This window comes from Mobula birostris, chromosome 8, assembly GCF_030028105.1.
Source record: "Mobula birostris isolate sMobBir1 chromosome 8, sMobBir1.hap1, whole genome shotgun sequence".
Taxonomy (NCBI): Eukaryota; Metazoa; Chordata; class Chondrichthyes; order Myliobatiformes; family Myliobatidae; genus Mobula; species Mobula birostris.
In genome coordinates this window covers 62390023-62415930 of record NC_092377.1, presented here as the reverse complement: position 1 = coordinate 62415930, position 25908 = coordinate 62390023, and the positions used below count along the sequence as shown (strand labels likewise).

At 42.0% G+C, this 25908-nt stretch overlaps 1 protein-coding gene across 3 annotated transcripts in view; it reads left to right on the top strand.

Annotated features, from left to right (window-relative positions):
* pus10 (pseudouridine synthase 10) overlaps window positions 1–25908 on the top strand; it is a 54427-nt gene that overhangs the window by 4591 nt on the left and 23928 nt on the right. For all 3 annotated transcript variants that reach the window (XM_072265285.1, XM_072265284.1, XM_072265283.1), the window contains exons 3-5: window positions 9378–9629; window positions 13577–13663; window positions 23164–23198. In XM_072265285.1, the coding sequence (XP_072121386.1) occupies window positions 9378–9629; window positions 13577–13663; window positions 23164–23198 (374 nt within the window). The remainder of the gene's footprint in view (window positions 1–9377; window positions 9630–13576; window positions 13664–23163; window positions 23199–25908) is intronic.

Sequence of the window (25908 nt, the reverse complement as noted above, 5' to 3'; positions counted from 1 at the left end):
ACCTTACTCACCACCGTTATCTTTCTACTTGGTTTCATTCTAGTTCTCTTCATGAATTAATAGTGATCAGGTCAAAAGTCATGGCTACATAGTGAATACCCTCTATTCAGCTAGCAGTGGTTACATAGTAAATATAGAAAATACAATGTGTGCTGTTGAGTAAATACTGTAATACATAGAAAATACGATGCATGTGTTTGCACTTTCCAATAAAGACGTGGGATTATCTTCATCTGCTGCTGACCCAGGAACTACTGCATGCTTATTCTTGCAGAAACGTGGCCCTAGGACAACATCCCATGCATCACCAATCTTCAGGCTATGCCACTCGTGCTGATTTTTTTTGTGTGACAATGCTGTCTTAGCTATATGTGTTGTGTGCTGTGTGTTACTGTATGTACTGTGTTTTGCACCGTGGTCCTGGAGGAGTGCTGTTTCGTTTATCTGTATACATGTACATGGTTCAATGTCCATTAAACTTCCCCTTCCCATTTCCACACTGAACTGTCTGTCCTTGGCCTTCTTCACAGCCGGGATAAAGCAAAACACAAAATGCTAGAACAATGCCTCATGGTCCATTTGGTAGTCCGTGGCCAATGGTATGAACATGTAGTTTAGCAATTTCAGACAACCCAGTTCACCTGTATTCCTTTCTCCCTCCTGATCCACCCAGGTTTTCTCACCAGCCTTTAATCCCACACCACACCACACCACACCACATCACTGTCCCCCCTCCCCACTATCACCACCACCACCACATTAGATAGTTTTGTTCCCCTCTCCTCCTGCTTCCATCAACCTATCATCCTTTCCTTATCTGGCTCCACTTTCCTTGCTTTCCGGATTTCTGCATCTGCAGCCTTGTGTCTCCACTAATCACTTTCCAACTTCTGCCTTCACCGTCCTCTCTGCCCCACTTAGCAGACTTTGCATTATTAGATTAGATTATGAAGACACGTAGTCCTCTTTTATTGTCATTTAGTAATGCATGCATTAAGAAATGATACAATATTTCCTCCGGTGTGATATCACAAAACACAGGACACACCAAGACTGAAAAAACTGACAAAACCACATAATTATAACATATAGTTACAACAGTGCAACAATACCATAACTTGATGAAGAAGTCCGTGAGCACAGTAAAGTTCAAAGTCTCTCAAATGTGCCACATCTCATGCAGACGGGAGAAGGAAGAAGAACTGTCCCTGCCATGCCGACCACAATCCAACTCTGAGTCATCCGAAAACTTCGAGCTCTGATCAGCTCTCCGACACCAAGTACTGAGTGCCATCTCTGTCCGAACGAGTCGACCTCCTTCTCGGTTGCCAAAAGCAGGCAAGGCCGGGGATTTTGAGGCCTTCCCTCCGAAAGATTCCCGACTGCGCAGTAACGACAGCAGCGAACGGGTGTTTCAGAAATTTCTCCAGATGTTCCTCTGTGCTTTCACGTCCATTCTCCATCAAATCAGAATTGTCCACGGCCCCTATTTAACAGATACAATATTATTTTTCACCGGAGGGCTGCGCACACGCGGCGCACTGCCATCTTCTCCTCCCGCAAGTATGATACCATTTTCTTGTTCACTTCTTTGGTAACTTGTGTAATATTCACAGCTACAGGAGGCTGTTTGGTACTTTGATGCTTCTGTTGTACCAGTGCCGCACTGTAGCCTCAGGGCCGACATCACTTATTATTGAAATACAATGTCGGCAGCTCGAGTCCAAAGTCAATTGTTGCTTCTCAGTGTGCTGTCTTTATTGTGTCCTGATTCAAATGCTCTCTCTCAAAATTTGGACCATGGAGAGAGGCAGTTTGAAGACACTTCATAAAAGAAGAGAGAGATGGCAATGTTGGAAGTTTAGAAGAGGAAATCGAGAGCACTCTAATGGTGGTGGCCATGGTGAAACAATTATTTTATTAAATAGGATGCATGCTGCAGATCAGAAATTGGTGTCACTCATGGTGTTATGGAATTGGAGTGAGGAATGAGTATGAAGTGATGGGCTATGGAATGTGATTGGAACACGAGGATAAGGAATTTAAAACTAAGCCCTTGCTGGAGCAGGACACAATGCAAGTCAGTGAGGATGAATGAGTGGGCAATGTGATTTGTGTTCAAGGCATTGGTGCTTAGGATGAGTTTGAGTTAATGGAGGATTTGGACTCCTAAAGGCATAGTTGAATGTGCGACATCAGAGAAACTGTCGTAGGGTGGATAAAGGCAAATATCACAAAGGTGGAAATGGAGGGTCAACACGGTGAAGTGCTTATGAGATTGGAAGTACAGTACAGAGTTAGATTCAACACCAAGGTTGGTAAACAGACACATGAACCGGAGACTGTACCAGTACAAGTTTTGGTCAGGAACTGAAGAACACGACCTCGTGTATAATTAGAGGAAGTGTCAGCTTGTCTGATACTGGATGCCAGAGAAGCAGCATGGAAAGTCTGAGGCAGTCGGGGAACAAGGAGAAGTGGTGGTAAACTGAAGCTGTATTTTGTCAGTGCGCGTGAAACTTGGCATATTTTCCATCAATGGCATCAAAGGACTCCATGGAGAACAGAGAGCCAAGTGTGGAATAAGTTCTGGAAAAGGAAGGGAATCTTTGGATGTGACTGGATGTATAAAAGTAGAAGGTGGCGAGGTCAGACTGATCAGTAGGCCATCAGAGATTTTTAGTGTGCTGAGTATTGTGAGTGTGCTATGTTGGTTCCGGAATATGTAGCAACAGTTGTGGGCTGCCCCCGCCCCCCAGCATGCAAATAAAGCATTTCACTGTAAATTTCAATGTACACATGATAAGTAAACTTAATCCTTGAGATGATGCTATACCCTCCCATTATCTTGCCAGTTCTTGTCCTTGCTTCCATTTTTAATTGCAAGTGTGGACATAAGGGATCTGAGCCACTGCTTTAAAGCAGAACACGGGATCTCAGAATCAGGTTTAATATCACTGGCATATGTCATGAAATTTGTTGTTATGTGGTAGCAGTGCACTGCACTACATAATAAAAAACTATAAATTACAATAAGAAATATATTCAAACAAAATTAATAAGTAGTGCAAAAAAAGAGCAAAAAATATATATAGAGAGAGAGAGGTAGTGTACATGGGTTCATTGTCCATTCAGAAATCTGATGGCAGATGGGAAGAAGCTGTTCCTAAAGCATTGAGTGTGTGCCTTCAGGCTCCTGTACCTGCTCCTTGAGGGTAGCAGTAAAAGGGCATGTCCTTGGTGATGGGGGCCCTTCATTATGGATGGTCCTCTTTTGAAGGTGTCCTCGGTGCTGGGGAGGCTGGTGCCCACGATGGAGCTGGTTGAGTTTACAACTTCCTGCAGTTTTTTCTAATCCTGTGCAGTCACCCCTCCATTCCAGACAGTGATGCAATCCGTTAGAATGCTCTCTACAGTACATGTCGAAATTTGTGAGAGTATTTGGTGCCATGCCGAGTCTCCTCAAATGATGAAATGTAACTGCTGATATCAGTCCTTTGTAGTTGCATCAGTACGTTGAGCCCAGTGTCGATCCTCAGAGATGTCGACACTCAGGAACTTGAAACTGCTCACCCTTTCCGCTGCTGATCTCTCGGTGAGGACTGGTGTGTGTTTCCTCAACTTCCCCTTCCTCACGTCTGCAATCAATTCCTTAGTCAAACTGACTTTGAGTGCAAGATTGTTATGACAGCACTCAAACAGCTCATCTGTTTCACTCCTGTATGCCTCCTCATCACCATCTGAAAATCTACCAACAATAGTTTTGTCATTTTCCTTTAGGTTGTCAAAGCTGTGGAGGTATTGGGCATAGAGCTTCGACTAGCAGCCAATCCAGACATTGGAAGTTTGGAGAGGAGGTGACTTCAATTAAGTCCACTGCCCAAAGATAAAGGGCAGCATAATAGAGCTTTGACCAGTAGCCAGTCAGCATTTGGGATTATTTAGTAAAACCAAATTAAAGGAAGGCAGGTAGAGCAATTAAAGCTAGGTAGAGCTGACAGGCAGGATAGCGCAATGCCTGTCATGGTTGTGGGAAGGCAGGGAGACCTCCAGTATCCCTGACGATTACAACTGTGAGAAGTGCATCCAGCTGCAGCTTCTAACAAACCGTGTTAAGCAGTTGGAGCTGGAAATGGATGAACTCTGGGTCATTCAGGAGGATGAGGCAGGTGATATAGAGTAGGTAGTTACACCCAAGATGCAAGACACAGGAGGCAGGGTGACAGTCAAGAAGGGGAAAGGGGTTAAGGAGACCGTGCATCCCCCTCAGCAACAGGTATATCACTTTGAATACTGTCAGGGGGAGTGACCTGCCAGAGGAAAGTCCGAGTCTGGCTCTGTGATTCAGTTGGGAAGTGGGAAGAAAAGGCACATGGTGTTAGTTAGGGGAACAGACAGGAGGTTCTGTTGGCAAGGATGAGAATCCTGGATGGTATGTTGCCTCCCGGGTACCAGGATCTGGGGTATCTCAGATCGAGCCCTCAGCATTCTTAAGTGGGAGGGTGAACAGCCAGAAGTTGTGGTCCATATGGGTACCAATGACACGGGTAAGATGAGTGATGAGGTTCTGCATGGGGAGTTCAGGGCGTTCGGTGCTAAGTTAAAGGGCTGGACCTCCAGGGTTTTGATCTCAGGTTTGCTGACCGTGCCACGTGCTAGTGAGGCCAGAACGAGGAAGATTATACAGTTTAATAGGCAGCTAAGGAGTTGGTGTAGGAGGGAGGACATAAGATTTTTCGATCATTGGGCTCTCTTCCAGTGAAGGTAGTACAGGGACCTGTACAGAAGGGATGGTTTGCACCTGAACTGGAGAGGGACAAATATCCTAGCAGGAAGGTTTGTTAATGCTGTACGGTGGGGTCTAAACTAGAGTTGCAGGGGCATGGGAACCAGAGTGCCAGAAAAGTTGGTGGACAGGTTGTGGATGCAGAAATTGGTAAGACCTCAAAGTTAGGAATCAAAAGGTTGAGCATGGTGCAACAAAATCGAAAAAGGTGAATACAGGACTGAAGGTGTTGTAGCTGAATGCGCACAGTATACGGAATAAGGTAGACGAACTTGCAGTACAATTGCAGATTGGTAGGTATGATGTTGCAGCCATCACAGAATCATGGCTGAAAGATTAATGCTGGGAGCTTAAGGTCCATGGATATACGTCGTATCGAAAGGATAGGCAGGAAGGCAGAGTGGGCGGCGTTGCTCTGTTGGTAAAAACTGAAATCAAATCATTAGAAAGAAGTGACATGGAGTTGGAAGGTGTTGAATCATTACGGAGAGAGCTAAGGAACTGCAAGGGTAAAAAAACCCTGATGGGAGTTGTATACAGACCCCCAAACAGTCGTAAGGATGTGGCCTACAAATTACAATGGGTGAAAGAAACTGTATGCCAAGAGGGCAATGTTACAATAGTCATGGGGGACTTCAATATGCAGGTTGATCGGGAAAATCAGGTTGGTGCTGGATTATAGGAGGGGGATGTTCTGGAGTGCCTACGAGATGGCTGTTTTAGAGCAGCTTGTGGTTGAGCCCACTGGAGGATCAGCTGTTCTGGATTGGGTGTTGTGCAGTGAACCAGAATTGATCAGAGAGCTTAAGGTAAAAGAACCCTAAGGGTAAGTAATCACAATATGATCGAATTCACCCTGAAATTTGAGAAGGAAAAGCTAAAGTCAGATGTATCAGTATTACAGTGGAGTAAAGAGAATTACAGAGGCATGAGAGAGGAGTTGGCCAGAATTGACTGGAAAAGGAACACTGGCTGGGATGGTGGCAGAGCAGCAATTGCTGGAATTTCTGGAAGCAATTCAGAAGGCACAGGATATATACATCCCAAAGAAGAATTATTCAAAAAGAAAGGTGACACAACCATGGCTAACAAGAGAAGTCAAAGCCAACATGAAAGCCAAAAAGAGGGCATATAGTAGAGTAAAGATTCATGGGAAGTTAGAGGATTGGGAAGCTTTTAGAAACCAACAGAAAGCAACTAAAAAAGTCATTAAGAACGTAAAGATGGAATATGAAAGTAAGCTAGCTAGCCAATAATATTAAAGAGGATACCAAAAGTTTCTTCTGATACATAAAGTGTAAAGGAGAGGCAAGAGTGGATATCGGACCGCAGGAAAATTTGCTGGAGAGGTAGTAATGGGGGACAATGAACTTTTCAGAAAACCTTTGAGAAGGTGCCACACATGAGGTTACTTAACAAGCTATGAGCCCATGGTATTACAGGAAAGATTCTAACATGGATAAACTGTGGCTGATTGGCAGCAGGCAAAGAGCGAGAATAAGGGGAGCCTTTTTTGACTGGCTGCCAGTGACTAGTGGTGTTCCACAGGGATCTGTGTTGAGACCGATTTGTTTTACGTTATATGTCAATGGTTTGGATGATGGAATTGAGGGCCTTGTTGCAAAGTTTGCAGATGATATGAAGACAGGTGGAGGGGCAGGTAGCTTTGAAAAAGTAGAGAGGCTACAGAAGGACTTAGACAGATTAGGAGAATTGGGCAGAGAAATGGCGGATGGAATACAGAAATGGGAAGTGTATGATTATGCGTTTTGGTAGAAGAATTGAAAGGGTTAACTATTTTCTAAAAACTAAAATGGAAAGGGACTTGGGAGTCCTTGTGCAGGATTCCCTAAAGATTAATTTGCAGGTTGAGTCTGTGGTGAGGAAGGCAAATGCAGTGTTAGTATTCTTTTCAAGAAGACTAGAATGTAAGAGAAAGTAATATTGAAACTTTATAAAGCATTGGTGTATTGTGAGCAGGTTTGTGCACTTTATCTAAGAAAGGATGTGCTGAAACTGGAGAGGGTTTGAAGAAGGTTTACCAAATTGACTCCAGGATTGAATGGCTTGTCATGTGAAGAACATTTATTGGCTCTGGGCCTGTATTCACTAGAATTCAGAAGAATGAGGGGTGACCTCATTGAAACCGATGGAATGGTGAAAGGCTTTGATAGAGTGGATGTAGAGAGGATGTTTTCTATGGTGGGAGAGTGTAAGAGCAGAGGACAGGAGAAGCTTGCTGCATGGGCAACAGCTGCTCTTCAGATCATGCTGCTCTGGCTGGGTATCACGTAGACAGCTAGGACACAACATCCGTGGTCGACCTGAACCAATGGAGGGCCTCCTCGGTTGTTTCATCAGCAAATTTATAGATGGCGTTAGTGGCTGGCTACACAATCGTGGGTGTAGATCGAATAGTGCAGTGGACTGAACACAAATCCTTGAGGTGCACCAGTGTTGATTGTCTATTGCTGATGTTCTAGCCAAAATGCACTCAGTGGCCACTTTATTAGGTACACCTGTGCACCTGTTCGTTAATGCAAACATTTAATCAGCCAGTCATGTGGGAGCAACTCAATGCATAAAAGCATGCAGACAAGGTCAAGAGGTTCAGTTGTGCAGACAATGTATCAGAATCGGGAAGAAATGTGATCAAAGTGACTTTGAACATGGAATGATTGTTGGTGTCAGATGAAGTGGTTTGAGTATCTCAGAAACTGCTGATCTCTGGGGATTTTAACGCACAGCAGTTTTAGTGAATGGTGTGAGAAACAAAAAAAAAAATCCAGTGAGCTGCAGTGCTGTGGGAGAAAACGCCTCATAAATGAGAGAGGTCAGAGGATATTGGCCAGACTGGTTCAAGCTGAAAGGAAGCTGACAGTGACTCAAATAACCACAAGTCTCTGAACACACAACACATCGAACCTAGAAGTGGACAGACTGCAGCAGCAAAAGACCAGAAGCATATGAGGTCCTGTACATCCTGTACCTAATAAAGTGGCCAGAATGCATATCCCTCCAGCAACACTCATGGCACAGATTATCTGGTTCTTACTGAGAGTTTATGTGCAAAAGTGATTACATCACAGCAGCAATAACACTTCAGAGGTGCCTCACTGGACTTAAAGTGCTTTTGATGTTCTGTTGTAGAGTTGCCATTATAATTCTAAGATTTTTATTCTTTAAAAGTGGTAAAGCGTTGTATCAGACCTCATTATTCATTGTTACTCATCATATGAATTGGCCAGTTATATAGCTGCCTGGGTTGATTTACTTGCATGTTAAAATTGACCTTGGATTAAAAATTTAAGTGGATTAGTGGCATAACCTTGGTTTATTCAAATATAGTTTGTGTCTTTATTGATCGTTCATTTTATTGTACAGTTTGAGCTGTAGTAATAACTGCAGTAACTTGGACTAGAAATGTTCATCGGCAGAAACTTTCTCATGGCAATTTGGAGATAGCCACCTAGACAGTCAGAGCTGTGTCTTTGTGGCAGTGCATGTGCTGGCTGAGGTGTGGACATTTCAAAAGAGATATATTAATTGTTGACTCCTGTCTTCCTTCACAATATTGGATTCATCTTCGTACACATGATATTCAGGTCGTTGCTGATATCATCCCTTCCTCCCTTACTACGGTTTCACTGTTCCTCTGAACAAATGGAAAGCCTATTTAGCCTTTTGGTAGATTTGTTGCTGTTGACCTTGGAATAAGGCAAGCAGAAGTATCCAGTGGAAATTATATTTTTTATATTTCCTCTTCATCCTCCATTCACACAACAGTTGCATTGGCTCAACGTCTCACGATTGTGTGGAACAGGGCTCAATAGAAAACAAATCAGGCTTGTGTGCAACTCTGTAATAAGATCATAAGATATGGAGCAGAATTAGGCCTTTCCACCCATCGAGTGTGCTCCATTTCGTCATGGCTGATCCATTTTTCCTCTCAGCCTCGATATTTCTTGCCTTCCCCCGTATCCCTTCATGACAGGACCAGTCAAGAATCTATCAACCTCTGCCTTAAATATACATAAAGACTTGGCTTGCACATGTGGAAGCAAGTTCATTAGTAATCTAGTTAATTACCTTCAGCCCAACTCATAAATCCTTGATCTTGTTCAGTATTTATCTTATGGGATTTGTACAACCATGTTCTGGGTTGAGAGGATTCCTAATCCGTACAATGTTCTTGCTTGTTATACTTAAGCTCAAGCCTCCCCAGGATTTTCTAACCCCACCTTCAGATAATGGGGCGCCCTGGCAGTGCAGCAGTTCGTGCAATGCTGTTGCAGCTCAGGGGAGTTCAATTCCGATGTGATCGGTAAGAAATCTCTACGCCCTCCCCACGAATATGTGTGTTTTCTCTGTGGGCTCCTGCCTTCTCCACCACAGTCCAAAGTGTCATTGACTCAAAAATAAAACACTATTGTGCCTTTGAACGTATTTGATCTTTACTATTGTAAACATCTCCAGTGGTGAAAATCATATTATAACAGTGTAAAAATAGAGATAAATGGTGTCTTTTTGCCAAATTCCACATGTAGTCAGCAATGGACAATAACTTCTTAAACACATGATTGTGTTTCAGGAATTGTTCACTGAACTCCGCAAATTCTTGAATGATGATGATGAATGCAAGTCTGAACGAATAGAAAATGATCAACCACTTTGTAAGAAAATCAGATTGGAGGATTGTGAAAATAATGATATGGATTCTGACAAAAATGGAGCTACAAAACTGTCATCAAATGAACTTTTGGATCCTGATGTTGGTGTTCGAACCTGCACGGTATGTCTGGGTGTTCTACAGGACCTTTGTGAAAAAGATTTTGTGAAAAAGGTAAATATTTACTTTTTTTTTACCAACTTTCTTACACAAATTAATGCATGAACACAAGAGATTCTGCAGATGCTGGAAGTGCATCGCAAAGCACACAAAATGCTGGAGGAACTCAGCAAATCAGGCAGCAGCTATGGAAAGGAATGTATATTTGATGCTTCAGGCTGAGACCCTTCATCAGTACTGGAAAGGAAGGGGGGAAGAAGCCAGAGTAAGAAAGTGGAGGGAGGGAAAGTGGCGAGTGATAGGTGAGAGAGAAGGTGGTTGGGGTGGAGGAGGGGCGATGGAGTGAGAAGCTGGGAGGTGATAGGTGGAAGAGGTAAAGCACTGAAGAAAAAGGAAGCTGATAGGAGAGGAAAGTAGACCGTGGGAGAAAGAGGAGGAGGAGGTCACCAGAGGGAGGTGATGGGCAAATGAGGAAAAGGACAGGGGTAAGAGGGGAGCAGAATGGGGAAGGAAAAAGAGAAAGGAGAGGGGGAGAAACTATCAGGTTAGAAAAAAAATTATGTTCATGGCGTCGGGTGGCTACCCAGATGGAATATGAAGTGTTGTTCCTTCAAACTGAGAGCGGCCTCATCGTGACGGTAGAGGATCAGTGGGAAGTAAAATTAAAATGGATGACCACCAAGAAAACACACCTTTTGTGGTGTACAGAGCAAAGGTGCTCAATGAAGCAGTCCCCCAATCTATATTGGTCTCACCGATGTAGAGGAGGCCGTAGCAGGAACATCAGATACAGTAGAAGACACAGCTGAAGTGTCTGTTTGAGAGCCTGAATGATGGTGAGGGAGGAGGTGTAGGGATGGTTGTAGCGCTTGTCTCAATTACATGTGGAAGGGCCAGGAGGGAGTTCAGTGGGGAGAGAGAGTCGACAGGGAGCTACATAGAGGGCAATCCCTATGAAAGCAGAGAGAGGGATGAGGGAAACCCCAATGCGTGGTAGAATCCTGTTGTAGATGGCAGAAATTACGGAGAGTGATGTGCTGGGTGTGGAAGCCCGTGGGTGGTAGGTGAGGACAAGGGCAACTCTACCCCTTTATGGTGGCAGGAAGATAGGGTGAGGGCAAGTGTTAGGGTAATTGAGCAGATGGGGTGAGGGCAGCATCAATTGTAGAGGAAGGGAAACCCTGCTGTTTGAGGAAGGAGGACATCTCAGCTGTTCTTGAACAGAACACCGCATCCTGAGAGCAGATGCAGTGGAGACAGAGGAACTGATAAAAGGGAATAGCATTTTTACAAGTGACAGAGGTACAGGATAGTCAAGATAGCTGTGAGAGTCAATAGGTACATAAAAATAGCAGTAGACTACCTGTCTCCAGAGATTGAGAAAGGAGCGAGAGGTGTCCAAGATAAATCAAGTAAATTTGAGGGCAATTTGGAAGTTGGAAGCAAAGGATGAAATTCACGAGTGCAGCATGGATGCAGGAAGCAGCACCAATGCAGTAGTCGATGTAGTACAAAAAGGGTTGGGGGGCACTCCCAATGTAGGCTTGGAACATAGACTGTTCACATAGCCGGCAAAAAGGCAGGCTTAGCTGGGGCCCATGCAGATGCCCTTGGGTTTGGAGAAAATGGGAGAAGCTGAAAGAGAAATTGTTGAAGGATTAAGGCATGAACTGTATAAATGTAAGATGCTGATAATTATATTTCAGGTTTTACATTATTAATTAAGTCATAAATTATCCCAATTAGCAAGCAATTTAAAATTTTCATAACATCAAGTTCATGCATTAATTCAGTGTCTGATTTGCTTTTGTCTAATTTTCTGTCATTAGTGGGCTTATTATAATTTTCAGAGTATTAGATGATGGATGACTATTGGTTTTCTACATTAAAATATACCAATTAATATTATGCCCTGATTACTTAGTTAAATGTTACTGTAGATTTGGATTATAGATGTTTTTTAGATTTGATTGATCATTTCAGCAGATCTTAGTGGTTTCTTTTGCAGATTTTATAATGATTAATTATTCATGAAGTTTTACTCCTTCCTGAATAATTATAGCTAAAAATAAAGGTCCCAAACTCTGCTTGAGTTTGATTTGATAGCAAGGATGTTAATTGCAGGCTGAAAAAAATTGTAATAACCATTTAGTGCCATAATGGTTTTAGTAGGTAACATGGCATTCCCACGTTCTCAGTATTAACAACACGGAATGAGTAAATTTATCAGGGTTTAAAAGACTGTTTTACATGGGTAAGTTATGAAAGGTTATCTGGTTCAAGCTGAAGTATATAATTCAGTGCAGTTCCCTTCCTGTAGCCTGCATTAGTACCAACCTTAGCTAAACAGGTAAATTTGTAAGGACAACTGGTGTGATAAGTGGCATATTCATACTGATGGGCCCTGGTTACCCAGAAGTGGAAAATAACTGGCCTCCATCACTCTGTCAAACTTTGTGCTCCTCAATCAAAATCTTTAGGAAATTCTGCACTCGCAATCTCAAGTATGGTTGAGTGAAATAATTCTGCACAAACTATAGTAGCACAGAATTGGAATCTGCAAAGAATTCAGCTCTCAAGTGATTTTGGAAAGGGCTCCCAACAAGGATTTAAAATTGATTGTGTCTTCTGTTGTCAGATGTTAATTTAGTAACATTCTGGTTCCTAGTAGATGTGTGTATTCATTGAGTTGGCTGAGTAGTCAATAGAATTAAGAAATTCTCACTGATGAGAAACCAGGATGCAATTTTTAATTAACTTTTTTGAAATCTGAGAGAAATTAGTGAATGCAGTTAGAGATGAAGTGCAGTGCATGTAAACAATAAGGTGCAAGATCATAACGAGGTAGACTGTGAGGTCAAGAGTACATCTTATCACGCCAAGGAAGGGAAGATGCCTTTGGTGGTGGAATTAATCTCTTTGAAGTTATGGAGAATGATGAGTTGAATGAGGAAGCTGTGGACCAGGGGTACTCTATCCTTGTTCTGTACTGGTGGAGATGAGCTAACAGCAGAGAGGAAAGTAACTCAACACCAACCTCTTGAGTTCCATTCCACAAGGACAATAAATGCTGCTCTTGCTCATATGACCACATTCTGGAAAATGAATAAATATTTCAAAGTTATCTGTCATGATCAGTCCTGTGCTTTCAAGCTGTGTATCTGAACCATGCCCTCATTATGATCTTGGATAAGCCATTATATTCTTAAACTCAAGATTGGAAAGACCCAATTGCCCCCTGCAAACAGCTCACACAACTCTCTCTGCCTTGCAACATCTCTGTCTACTTCCCTAGCCCACATTTTCTGTCTCAACCAAATGCTGTTTCTTCCTAATAACCTTTTACCTTGAATTTGGTTTCAGACTTAAAATCTTTTCCATTACAAACGTGACACACTTCCAGCACTGCAATATTCCCATCCAACCTCAGTCCTAAGAAACAACAGGAATTCTGCAGATGCTGGAAATTCAAGCGCCTAAGAGTCCTAGGAGTTGGTTTCTCTGTAACACAGCATATAGCAATTAAAAAAAAAAACTCCAGATACTTATCTAAAGAAAATCAACTGGGCAAATACTCTTCTGGAATCTAAATTCTTAAATGTATTTTATTTATTATTTTATCATGGTGACTCAATGATTTGAAGCCTGATTTTGGTCTATTGACAGTGCTATTTAGAAATATTTGCATAAACAATGGTGTTTAAAGGGAGCTCCATTTCCTAAATTGATCACAAGTATTGGAGATAATCTAGTACTATCAGATTGATAAAAATACACATTCGTAAATGTGCATGACGGTGGAAATTCTATGATATGTCTGTGCCAGGGAAGCAATAACAAATTGAATTTTCTTTCGTGTATACACTGGCTGTACAACAGGTATCTGTCGAACTGGAGTAGCTTCTTCATTAAAGTGATTCATTGATGGCAATAAGTAGTTCTACACTTCAGTAGTTCAATCCATGTTCTGCTGTGAATGGAAATTTTGCATTGTTTTTCAGGTGTGTGATAAAGTGGAATGTGCTGGTTATCATTTTAGCAGTCTTGTATTTTCAGTTTCACTGCCACCACAGCTCTTAGTCAGAGAGGTGAGTATTCTAGTATCTCATTTTTAAACATAATGGATTTTTCTGTTGTATGAAATATAACTTAATGTTTTGCTCCTCTTGGTAAATTACAAAATCTATATCTTTACCTTTCTTTATATTGAGCTACACTCGTTTGCTAAACCATGCCCTTCTGTTTTCGTCACCTTTTCTGCTTTCATCCCATGTAATTTAGAAGTGAAGGGAATAGACTATTGACTTGTCTCCTTCCCGACTTTCAAACGACAAATGACTGGGAACAAAATTTACCAAATGAGTTTCTCATGGCTTTTCTCCTTCAGCTGTTGAGCTTTATTTTTACAGAAGGAATTATGATTGAATCAGACAAAGGAACTCATTTTAAATAATGATTTAATTAAATAACTGATCTTTGAACAAGTGTTTGTGTTTGATAATTGCCTGTTTAAAATTTATTTTATTTTATTTTTCTTTTCCCTAGCAAAGTGTGCATTGCTTACATCAAAGGCATATGCTGTTTTACTGCTGTGTCCTGGTATTAGAAATGAGCATTACTTAGGTTGGATGCAAATTTGGATTAAACTGTGGCAAAATGTTTTAACCACAGTCATGGATAGTTGCCCTTTTTTGCCCCTGCTGTGAATTTGCATATAGCAACTGTCCCTGCAGCTTGGTGACAAATATCTAACATTAGTTCTTCCCTGTGTTACCCTATTCATCAACATTATGTTACTAATACTGCCATTAAACTTGTGCATAACCTTAGAGGGACAAAATGCGTGTAGATTTAACAAATCTGAAACCAAGTATGGAACAAACAGATTTAAAAAGACATCATGGACCTTAGAGATCGTGTTACTTACAGAGCATAGAACAAGAACAGACTCTATTGGCCCACCATATTATTGCTGAGCTAATTAAGTTAATGACACCGTATCGCTTCTGCCTGCATATGGTCCGTATCCCTCCAGTCTCTGCATATTCCAATGCCCATATACTGTAAGAACCCGGAAATAATTCAGAAAATGTGTAGCTTGGGTGATTGATGGTTGGGTTGAGATGTTCTCCGATCTTGGTAATTTACTTGCAAACGCTTTGTCACCGTGTGAGGGTACATTGTTGATTGTGGTGTGTCCTCCAAAAGCTTGGCCTTGATATATTTTTCAGTCAGCTGCCAGGACGTCATTTCGTCATGTTTCTCCTCTTTGTCCTTTAGTTCCGCCATGCTGCGGCACCAGCAACCACCCACCCAGATGTACGCAAGCTTTCTTCTGAAGAGCGGAGACACACTACAGCACGGCGGAACTAAAGGGTAAAGAGAAGAAGCATCTCTTTAAAGTATTTGCACGGAACTTCATACGAAGGTGCCTATGAGGTCCACAATGCACCAGCATAGAAGCAATCAAATGGGTTGTCCTTACAAACATTTGAAACATCTCGGAAATATTGGCCTGACTGCTCCAAGAGCGAAGAATCTCAGTTGCGCACAAGCCAACAGCAATGATGAGGAGAGTACTTTGCAGACCAAAGGAACAAACCAAGCTATTAGAAAAGACCAATGTTGTCTACAAAAAATCCAGTGTGTTGAGACTGCAGCAAACGTCACGTCGGCCAAACTAGGAGAAAACCATCCTCAAGGATCCATGGACATCAACTGGCTGTGAAGCAGCCTCACCAACTCTCCATCATCTCTATCCATGAAGATTGAGAGGGGCACAAATTTGACTGGGCATCAGTGAAAGTCATGGCACAGGCGAACTCACGACAGGCAAGATAGTTCCTAGGAGCGTGATTTTTGGTGAGCAATTCTGTAAACAAACATGTAGACCTCGATCCTGCTTATGAGCCAATGCAGGCAAAATTCTAGACCTCAAAGCATTAAGTGCGCCACACAGCCAATCAGCGACAAGGTTTCCTCCCCACATCTCAACCGAGTTCCCAAAATTAGGTCCAAACAGCTGTTTGAAAAGTACATAAAGGCCAAGCATTTGGAGGACATGCCCAATCAACAGTGCACTGATGATGTCTCCTCACATGGTGATGAAACGCTTACAAGTAAATTGCTAAGATCAAAGAACTCATCCTCTTGAAAGTCTGATATATCTGCCTCCACCACCGTCACTGACAATGCATTCCAGGCACCCACAGAACAAAAACTTGTCCCTCACTTCTCATTTGAATGTTTCCCCTCTCACTTTAAATGCTTGTCGTCTAGAATTAGACATTTCAACCCTGGAGAAAGGTACCTTCTGTCTACTCTGTCTATGCCTCCAGCATTTTGTGCTCAATTACTTGGACCATTGCCTTAAAAACTAAAGAGAACATTGAAATCTGATTTTAATTCATGTGATTCTTGTGCTTTTATTGTTGTTATAAATTCTATGATGCATATTATAAATAATGACCAGTTATTGTCATTTCTTTATCCATGCATTTAATTTATTTAAATATTGTTCAGGTCCTAAACACACGAAGTGTTTCCAGATAACATATGGCAATCAGTAGTTAGATCTGTTACATTGGTTATAACTGGAAAGGAATTTTATTTTTTGGAACAGTGCTGGGGGGTATTGTAGCGAATTGTATTGTGAATTGTAGCGGGGTATGGCACTGAAAGTGGGCTGATCTAATTGAATGTAAAACATAGAAAAGTATAGCACACAACAGGCCCTTCATCCTACAACAGGCCCTCCATTCCTCTCTATTTGAGTGCCTGTTGAAATTGCACTAGATTGTTGTACTGAATTCTTCTGGGGAGAAAAAGAAAACAACAAAAATGTAATTTTTTTTAAAAAATCCCTCATGGAAAATGAACAAATGAATTGAGACCATGCTTAGGCCAACCTCTTTACTGTCATTTAATCCATTCCATGTATGACGCGGTGGACAGACCAGTGAAATACTGCTACCTCCCAGCAACAGCAACCTGGCCTCTGGTGCTGTCTGTGTGTGACTGTGCAGGTTTCGTCTAGAGTCTAGATGCTCCCAGTTTCCTCTAAATCCCCTGCTTGATCACTGTAAGACTGATTGCAGCAGTCTTCTGGCAAGCCTGCAGCTGTGTATGACACCTGGCTGAGGTTGCGCAACAACTTACTTATTTACATACTTTACTCCATTTTTAGTGACTCACTAAAGTTGCTAGTCCAAAAGCAGCTTTGTACTAGCATTGTAATCATAATTTAGCTGTCAGATGCTAAATATATGCAAAATATACACCTCAGTACCCGATTGAAATTGTTACCTACCAAGAGATGTTGGCTATTAACTGGTGAAAAGCTGCGTAACTATAGGAATATACTCACCAATTTTCTTTTTCTTCAAAGCATGCTACACCTTCCTGTGTCAAATTACTTGACTAAAAATATTATTATTTTGTTGTTGGGGTGGGGGGGGGAGTCCACCTGATTTGCTTTTAGGCATCAGAAATTATTTTGCATCTGAATTATCTGACAGTGTAATGGAGATGCCCATTTTTCTAACTTTAGTTTTATAGTACAGGTCGACCTTCACTAATCCGGCACCATTGGGACCTGAGGAGTGCCGGATTAGTGAAAATGCCGAATTACAGAAGGATCACATTAAGCATAATCAGTGCCGGATTATCGAAGGCGCCAGGTTACAAGTAGTTGGATTAGTGAAGGTCAACCCGTACCATTGCTACTCATAAATGGATTCTTACCTTATTCAACTGTTTGTTAGTAAAATTAGAATCAAATTATAGTGCTGTCAAGAGCCTCATGGATTGTAAAACCACATGAGATGTAATACCAGGGCATTCCAGTAGAAGGCAGCAGTGCATGTGTTTTTTTGTAATTGCACCTGGCTGATTTCCATTCCTGTTCCAATGTGTCAGTCCATGCCATGCTCTTCTGCCACAGTGAGGCCATTCTCAGGGTAGAGGAGCAGCTCCTCATATTCCATATGGATGGCCTCCAATCTGATGGCATGAGCATTGATTTGTTCTTCTGGTAAAAAACTTTTTTCCCTCCCCCTTCCCTGTTCTTCTGTTCCCCTCTCTGGCCTCTTACCTCTTTTCACCTACCTATCACCTTTCCCTGGTGTCCCTCCTTCTCCACTGGTCCACTCTTCTCTCCTGTCAGATCCCTTCCTCTCCAGCCTTTACTTTCTCAACTACCTGGCTTCACCTATCAACTTCTAGCTATCCTCCTTCCCCTTCCCCTCCCCTTCCACCTTTCTATTCTGGCACCTTCCCCCTTCCTTTCCAGTCCTGAAGAAGAGTCTTATCCCAAAGCATCAACTGTTTATTCATTTCCATTGATGCTGCCTGATCTGCTGAGCTCCTCCAGTATTCTTTTTGTGTATGTCTTTGGATTTCCAGCATCTGCAGAGTTTCTGGAGTTTGTCATTACTCATGGTTGATTCATCTCATCCTGTTGCATTTAATTGCTCTAACCGCACAGTTCTATTAAAGATGGGCCCTTTGTATAAACATGAGAGGGGAAAATCTGCGGGTGCTGGAAATCCAAGTAACACACCCAAAATGCTGGAGGAACTCGGCAGGCCAGGCATCAGTGGAGAGGATAAATGGACAAGGGAGTCACGTTGGGAGTGATCCCTCAGAAAGTGGGGGATTAGGGAAAGATATGGAAAAGAGTAAACAGTCGACGTTTTGGGGCCGAGACCCTTCATCAGGACTGGAACAAAGAAATTAGAAGTCAGAGTAAGAAGGTGGGGGGAGGGTAGGAAGAGGTACAAGGTGGTAGGTGATAGGTGAAACCGGGGGGTGGTGGGGGGGGGTGTAAAGAGCTGGGAAGTCGATTGGTGAAAGGCTAGAGAAGGGGGGGTCTAATAGGAGAGGGTAGAAGGCCTTGGAAGAAAGGGAAGTGGGAAGACACTGGAGGGAGTTGATGGGCAGGTAAGGAGATAAGGTGAGAGAGGGAAAAGGGAATAGGGAATGGTGAAGGGGGCTGGAGCAATTACCAGAAGTTTGAAGTTCATACCATCAGGTCAGAGGCTACCCAAACTGAATATAAAGTTTGCTCCTCCAACCTGAGTGTGGGCTCATCCCGGCCGTAGAGGAGGCCATGGACTGACATGTCAGATTGAGAATGGGAAGTGGAATCGAATAGGGTGGCCACCAGGAGATCCAGCTTTTTCTGGCGGACAGAGAGTAGGTGCCCGGTGAAGCAGTTTCCCAATATACGTCGTGTCGCGCCAATATAACGGAGGCCACACCGGGAGCACCAGATTCAGTATATGACCCCAACAGACTCACAGGTGGAGTGTTGGCCTCACCTGGAAGGATTGTTTGGGGCCCTGAATGGTAGTGAGGGAGGAGGTGTAGCACTTGTTCCACTTGCAAGGGTAAGTGCCAGGAGGGAGATCAGTGGAGAGGATAAATGGACAGGGGAGTCACGTTGGGAGTGATCCCTCAGAAAGTGGGGGATTAGAGAAAGATATGCTTGGTGGTGGGATCCCATCAGAAATGGTGGAAGTTACAACGAATTATGTGCTGAATGCAGAGGCTGGTGGGGTGGTAGGTGAGGACAAGAGGGATCCTCTCCCTGGTGGGGTGGTGGGAGGATGAGGTGAGAGCAGATGTGCGCAAAATGGAAAAGGTGCAGGTGAGGGCAGCATTGATGGTGAAGGAAGGAAATCCACTCTCGTTGAAGGAGGGATGTATCTCATTAGTTCTGGAATGAACTGATCCTGAGAGCAGATATGGTGGAGATGGAGGAACTAAGAGAAGGGGATGGCATTTTCACTAATGACTGGGTGGGAAGAGGTATAGCTGTGAGAATCGGTGGTTCATAAGAGATATCAGTAGATAAGCTGTTTCCAAAGATAGAGACAGAGAGATTGAGAAAGTGGACGGAGGTGTCAGAAATGGACCAGGTAAATTTGAGGGCAGGGTGGAAGTTGGAGGCAAAGTTGATGAAATCAACAAGCTCAGCAAGAGTACGGGAGGTAGAATCGATGTAGTCGTCGATGTAGCGTAGGAAAAATTGGGGGTGATACCAGTATAGGCTTGGAACATAGACTGTTCCTTATAGGTGACAAAAAAGCTGGCATAGCTTTACCCATGGCTACACCTTTTGTTTGAAGGAAGTGGGAGGAGCCAAAGGAGAAATCATTGAGAGTAAGGACCAATTCTGTGGTGGAGGGGAGCAGGTTGGGCCTGTTGTCTAGAAGGAAGCAGAAAGCTTTAAGGCCCTCCTGATGGAGGATGGAAGCATATAGGGACTGGACATTCATGGTGAAAATGAGACAATCAGGACCAGTGATCTAGAAGTCATTGAAAAGATCAAGAGCATGTGAAGTATCATGGATATAGGTAGGAAGGGACTGAACCAGAGGAGTAAAACAGAGTTGAGCTATGGAGATATAAGTTCGGTGGGACAGGAACAAGCAGAAACAATGGGTCCACCTGGACAGGCAGGTTTGTGGATCCTCAGTAGAAATGGAAGGTGCAGGGTAAAGGATTATGAAGTTGGTGGCAGTGGATGGGAGATCCCCAGAGTTAATAAAGTTGGTGATGGTGCAGGTGACAATGGCCTGTTGCTCCTTAGTGGGGTCCTGTTCGAGAGGTAAGTAAGTATGTTTGTATAAACATGCTAGTCTTGTGGGCTTCTGATGTCTATTTCTTAAATTGCTTTTATCCATAGTCATAGTAATCTATATTTATATGGTGTCTTTTAATGTCAAAATATTCCAGGGAACTTCATAAAAGAGATATGAAACAAAACTTCATGCTGAGCCACAGGGAGAAACGAGGGGAGATAACTAAAAATGTGATGACGTAGTTAGGTTTTGAAGCTTGTATTAAAACTTGAAAGGGATACGGAGAGGCATGGGTATTTCACAGTTCCAACTTAGCCAGTATCCTTCACCAAAGATCAGACGGTTTGCATGTCTGTTGGATCTATGAAGGCAATCAAGTTCAGTGCAGGGAAGTGGTATGCAGATAAGAGTTCACCCATGATCTTATGCCTGCTCTCCCATTCAGTGAGGAGCCAAATCCCCTTCTGCTCTTCTAATAGAGATTGGCAGTTAGAGGGCTAGTGGGTAAATAATACACACTGTGAATCAGGAGAAAAGAAACAGCATTTTGAGCAATTGCATGTTTACCAATGCCTGAACAAGGGAAAGCTCGCTTGTTGAAGCCTAAAATAACATTGGATTTCCAACATCTGCAGATTTTCTCATCAGTGACAAGGCAATGCTACAGAAATAGACCACAGCTTCCATGGAGAATATAATTTTGTAGAAAGTTTCTGCTCATTTAGTACTGTATGTTGGACAGATGGCCAAGTGAGCTAGTAGCTTGAAACTGGATATAATCAGCATCTGGTGAACAGCTAGGAAACATCAAGAGGGATGAGATGTTGGACTACCTGAAGTAGACAACTTGGTTGGGAAGGACAAGCTGTTCGGAGGATCTGTTTCTCTGCTCTATAACACTAAAACAGGTACTATCTAACGCTGGCAGCAAGCATATAAAAATGATGATAGCAGTGTAAAGGAGAGATCCCTGAGGGACATCAGAAGTAACATAGCATTCCTGAGGGGTTTTTAAATTTTTATTGTCTATTCTTTGTTTCATGCACCAATTTGAAACAACTTCTACTTGTCACTCTTCCTTGAAAAATATCATGATATTCTTGTCAAGAAACAGACTCATTCACTTGATGTTTTGATGGGGTTTAGGAGCTCCATTTGAAAATGCAAGAAGTGTTTACACAAGGAAAGAGAAACAGGAAGAGGCCACCGGGGTCCTCAGACCGACTCTGCCCCTCAATGTGATCGTAGCTGATTTGCTTCAGTTCCTCCTTTTGTAATCTGGATTCTTAGATCTTTCTTCTGAGGATTTATCTACCTTTTCCTTACAATTATCTAGCCTCCACAATCCTCAAGGGTAGAGAATTCCAGAGAAGAAATTCTCATCCTTTTAACTATGTCCCCTTGTTTGAGATAATCTCACTGGTGGAAAGATTTTAACATCTACCTTGTTCTGCCCTTTTAAGATCATATGTGTTTCAAGGAGATCACTGCTGATTCTTCTATAGTCTGGAGAATACAGATCCAAATACTTGTGCCACTTCTGATAGGACTTCCCTGTCATCTCTGGAATTGCTTTAATGAACCTCTTTGAACTACCTCCCATGTTAGTATAATCCTTCTGGAACAGAGGAACAATACTCCACCTGTGCCTTGCCAACAATCTGTACAATTATAACTAACATTTCTCTATTACTGAACAGCAATCCCTTGGCAAAAAAAGAGTGAATACTATTCACCTTCCAACTGTACCTAACGCGAACACGAGAAAATCTGCAGATGCTGGAATTTCAAGCAACACACATCAAAGTTGCTGGTGAACGCAGCAGGCCAGGCAGCATCTCTAGGAAGGGGTACAGTCGACGTATCAGGCTGAGACCCTTCGTCCTGACTGTACCTCTTCCTAGAGATGCTGCCTGGCCTGCTGCGTTCACCAGCAACTTTTATGTGTGTTGCTTACTACCCTGCCTGTTAACTTTGTGATTCATGCACAAAAACACCTAGACCCCTCTGCATTTCATTCATTTGGATGATGAGCTATAAACCTATGATCCTTCTATCTCTTGCAGAGAAGTACCAAACAAGATTTCAATACACTTTGATCAACTTCCATAAGAGAGCTTGTAGAGTACAGGAGCAATTTGGCTTTCAAATTTGTGTTGCAGCATTGGTATGATAGATTGTTAATTTGGGGAAAATAATTTTAAGAGCACCAGAGTGCAAAAGATAAAAAAATGTCAATAGTGTTTCCTTAAAAATCTTTACTCCTTGTCCTGAATGTGCCTGTCGGCAGAAATTGGTTTTGATCCTGGGTTTGAAACTTTGAATCTCGTGCCTTCCTAATGGTACGAAGTTTTGCTCTTTCAGCCAGCTACTCTAATTTCAGTCCACATCCTAATTCTCAACACAAACCCATCCTGAATTCAGCACATGCTTAAAGTGCGGTTGCAATGAAAACTGGACATGGTCATACACCGGGCTATGCTTATCTGTCATTAGATACATATATTCTTGGGGTAAAGGAAAAAGAGGTTTGCTCTATACATAGCTATCATTAAGGACCTGAACTTCCTTAAAGCTGATAGTGTGTGCTCAAGGTGGAAAGAGCCAAGCACTGACTGAAATTATTCTGTGACCAGTGAAAAGATGATGATAACAGCAAATTTTCACATGTTTATGAAAGAATGCTTTCTCAAAAATTGGTAATTGTCTCTAGAACTTTAAATATTCCAAATCACATTGACCAAGGCTGTGTAATGTAAAGGGGATTTCTAAACTTCTTGTAAGTGCTAGTTGTGGGACTTAAACTGCTGCAGGACAAATCTTGTGTTCACTTCCTCTACTATTAAGTGCTTTGTCAAATGGGCGGTACCTTCTGAGGACTGCCACATTCTGTTGTGATGTACTTTTAGACAATTAATCACAGAAGACAGGAAACGTTACCTCATTTTAATTGTTTATGCTTTTTTTTCTTTTATCTTCGGGTGTGGTCACATACCTAATAGCATGCCGTTTGGTTGCTGGTAAAACAGGAAGCAGGGTGAGTAGTCATTGCAGGGAATTTTTGTTTTTACTTGTTTTGCAATTAACTAATCACAGTACTGTATCAGCCACTGCTTTCATTTTCAACAACGCTATTTATTTAATTTCAAAAGCTCCCTAAAACCTTTGTGAAATTGTACTTCATAATTGTGGAATTGTGATTTTATAATTTTGTTTGATTTTTATATTCAATACTCCTACCTTACATTTGCTAATCTGTTATTTTTAATCTCCAATTATGTAAGATGAGGAAAGAATTTACCCCAGTTCCAGTGCCTAATTTTGCTTTTAACTAGTTACTTAGAATAGAAAGCTTCAAGCACTGTGTGATTCAAGGAAAAATGAAGTATTATGATTGGTTGAAATAACGTGGGTTTTCACCTGACCCTGTCACTTTTCCTGCCATTTCAGAAGCTGGGAAGAATGGATAAGGAAGAAAATGAGACACAAGACTGCTAGAATTTGAAATAAACAAGTTGGTGGAGGAATTTTGTGGATCAGGCAGCATCTGAGACAAGGGGATTGAGATAGGACATGGTTGAGACCCTTTATCAGGACTCAGAATGTAAAGGGAGGTAGTCAGTATAAAGAGCTGAGAGGAGCTGGCAAGTGATGGGTAAAACTAGTTGAGGGGGGGTGTTTGAAGGGTAGATGGAGCCAGCTGGGGTGGGAATAGCAACACAGGCTGGGGATAATTAGTAGGGAAAAAGCACCACAGATTCAGGAGTGTGAAGTGTAACCAAATAAGGGAATGGGAAGAGGGGAGGGAACTATCCCTTTGCCTCCACAGATACTACTTGACGCACCGAGTTCCACCATTTGATTTGTTTTTTGTGAAAGAAACTTTAAAACTTTAAATAAAATATAAATTTATATAGATAAAATGTTTATTCAATACAATACAGTCAAATATTTAATTTGAATTAGGCCATGAACGATGGTTGATTAAGTAGTCTGTGCTACAGATCACAGGTTTTCAAAGACGCCTCCAAGCAGAATTGTGCAAAAGCACTGTGGGGTTTCACATTTTCACAAGATTACACAAAGGATTAAATATAGCTTCACAGTTTGACTAATTGTTTATCATTGGGTTCTGGTGAAGGTTCCTTGAGCTGAAACTTAACTGTTTCTCTTTCCACAGATGCTTCTGAGCTCTTTCAGTGTTTTCTATTTTTATATCATTACTGTAATATCTTTACTGAATTTTAACTCCTGTACCTAATCCGTCAATCTAAATTCAGGCTTTGCCCAAGTCACATATGAATGAAGTAGTGGCTTGCTGTGAATGAGAAAGTTGTTTTCCATTTTCATGTACACCTCTCCCAAGCACTCGCTGCCTCTGGTTATTTTCCCTCTCTCCCTACCCACTTGTTCTATTACTCATTTCAGTTTAGAGATGAGATTGGCAGTTCAGCTGTGGGTGACTATGTGGAGCACTATGGTGGGTATTTCAATTTATCACACTCTGTCTTGAGTATATTTTTGTGGAGAATAAAAATGGCCAATAGAGAGAGTATAACATTTTAGAAAATGTTTGATTTGACCGTGAACTTCCAACTGGTGGAATGTGGAGTTCTCAACTTTCAGTATTAGTGTTAGTTGCGACAATTTGTTGCTAAAATTAAGATCCTAGTCTTTAAAGAATAGAAGCAGTGTTAGCCCATATGACATATGAGCCTGCTCTGACATGCCTTACGATCATGACTGGTGTGGTGCCTTAGGTGTTCTTCAGATTCCTGGAAACCTTTAAGTTTCCAGAATATATCTGTCTCAGCTTAAACATGCTCTCTGTCAAAGATTTACAGTCTTTTTGTTGAGAGAATTCCAAAGATTAATGCACTCCTGCACAAAGAAACCTCACCTCATTCTAGTCCTGCTTGTCCGATCTCTTATCCTGATTTTATGTTGTTGGATGTAGACTCCACAGCCTGAGAAAACAGACACTTAACATGTGCTTTGTCAGTCCTCCACAGGATTTTGTACATCAACATATTCCCTGTGAGTGTAAGCCAGTAATACTTCTAGACAGCAACACACACAAAGTGCTGGAGGAACTCAGCAGGCCGGGCAGCATCGATGGAAAAGAGTACAGTCGATGTTTCGGGCCAAGACCCTTCAGCAGTACTCTTTTCCATCGATGCTGCCTGTCCTACTGAGTTCCTCCAGCATTTTGTGTGTGTTGCTTGGATTTCTAGCATCTGCAGATTTTCTCTTGTTTTTGACTGGAGTACTTCCAGTCTCTCTTCCTAGAATAACCCACATATCCCAGGAATTAATCTGGTGAGGGTTCATTCCGAGACAGGTTTGCTCTATTTCCTGTACAGATCATGAAAGGCACCATTGGTTCTATCAAAATTGAGAAACTAACAGACTTCCTGTTTTAAAATGCACAAGGAGGGAATACAAATAAATTGTTGTAAATCTGTGAAAGGGAAGAAGATCATTGGGCCCAATGTATCTGTGCTGGTCAGAATAGAGCAAAACAGCCTATTCAAACCTATAGATGACAAGATATCAAAGACACATCCATGCACTGTTTAAATATGATGATTTTTTCTTTTTGATCTTTCAGAGCCCAACCAATCTCATCTCCCTTCTGATCTAGAGATTTCTTTCATCTATTTACATTGTGTTTGACATTTTCTGTGAAGAGAAGTCAGTCCTTCCTATTTACTCTGTCTTGGCCACTCATAATTTTATACACAACT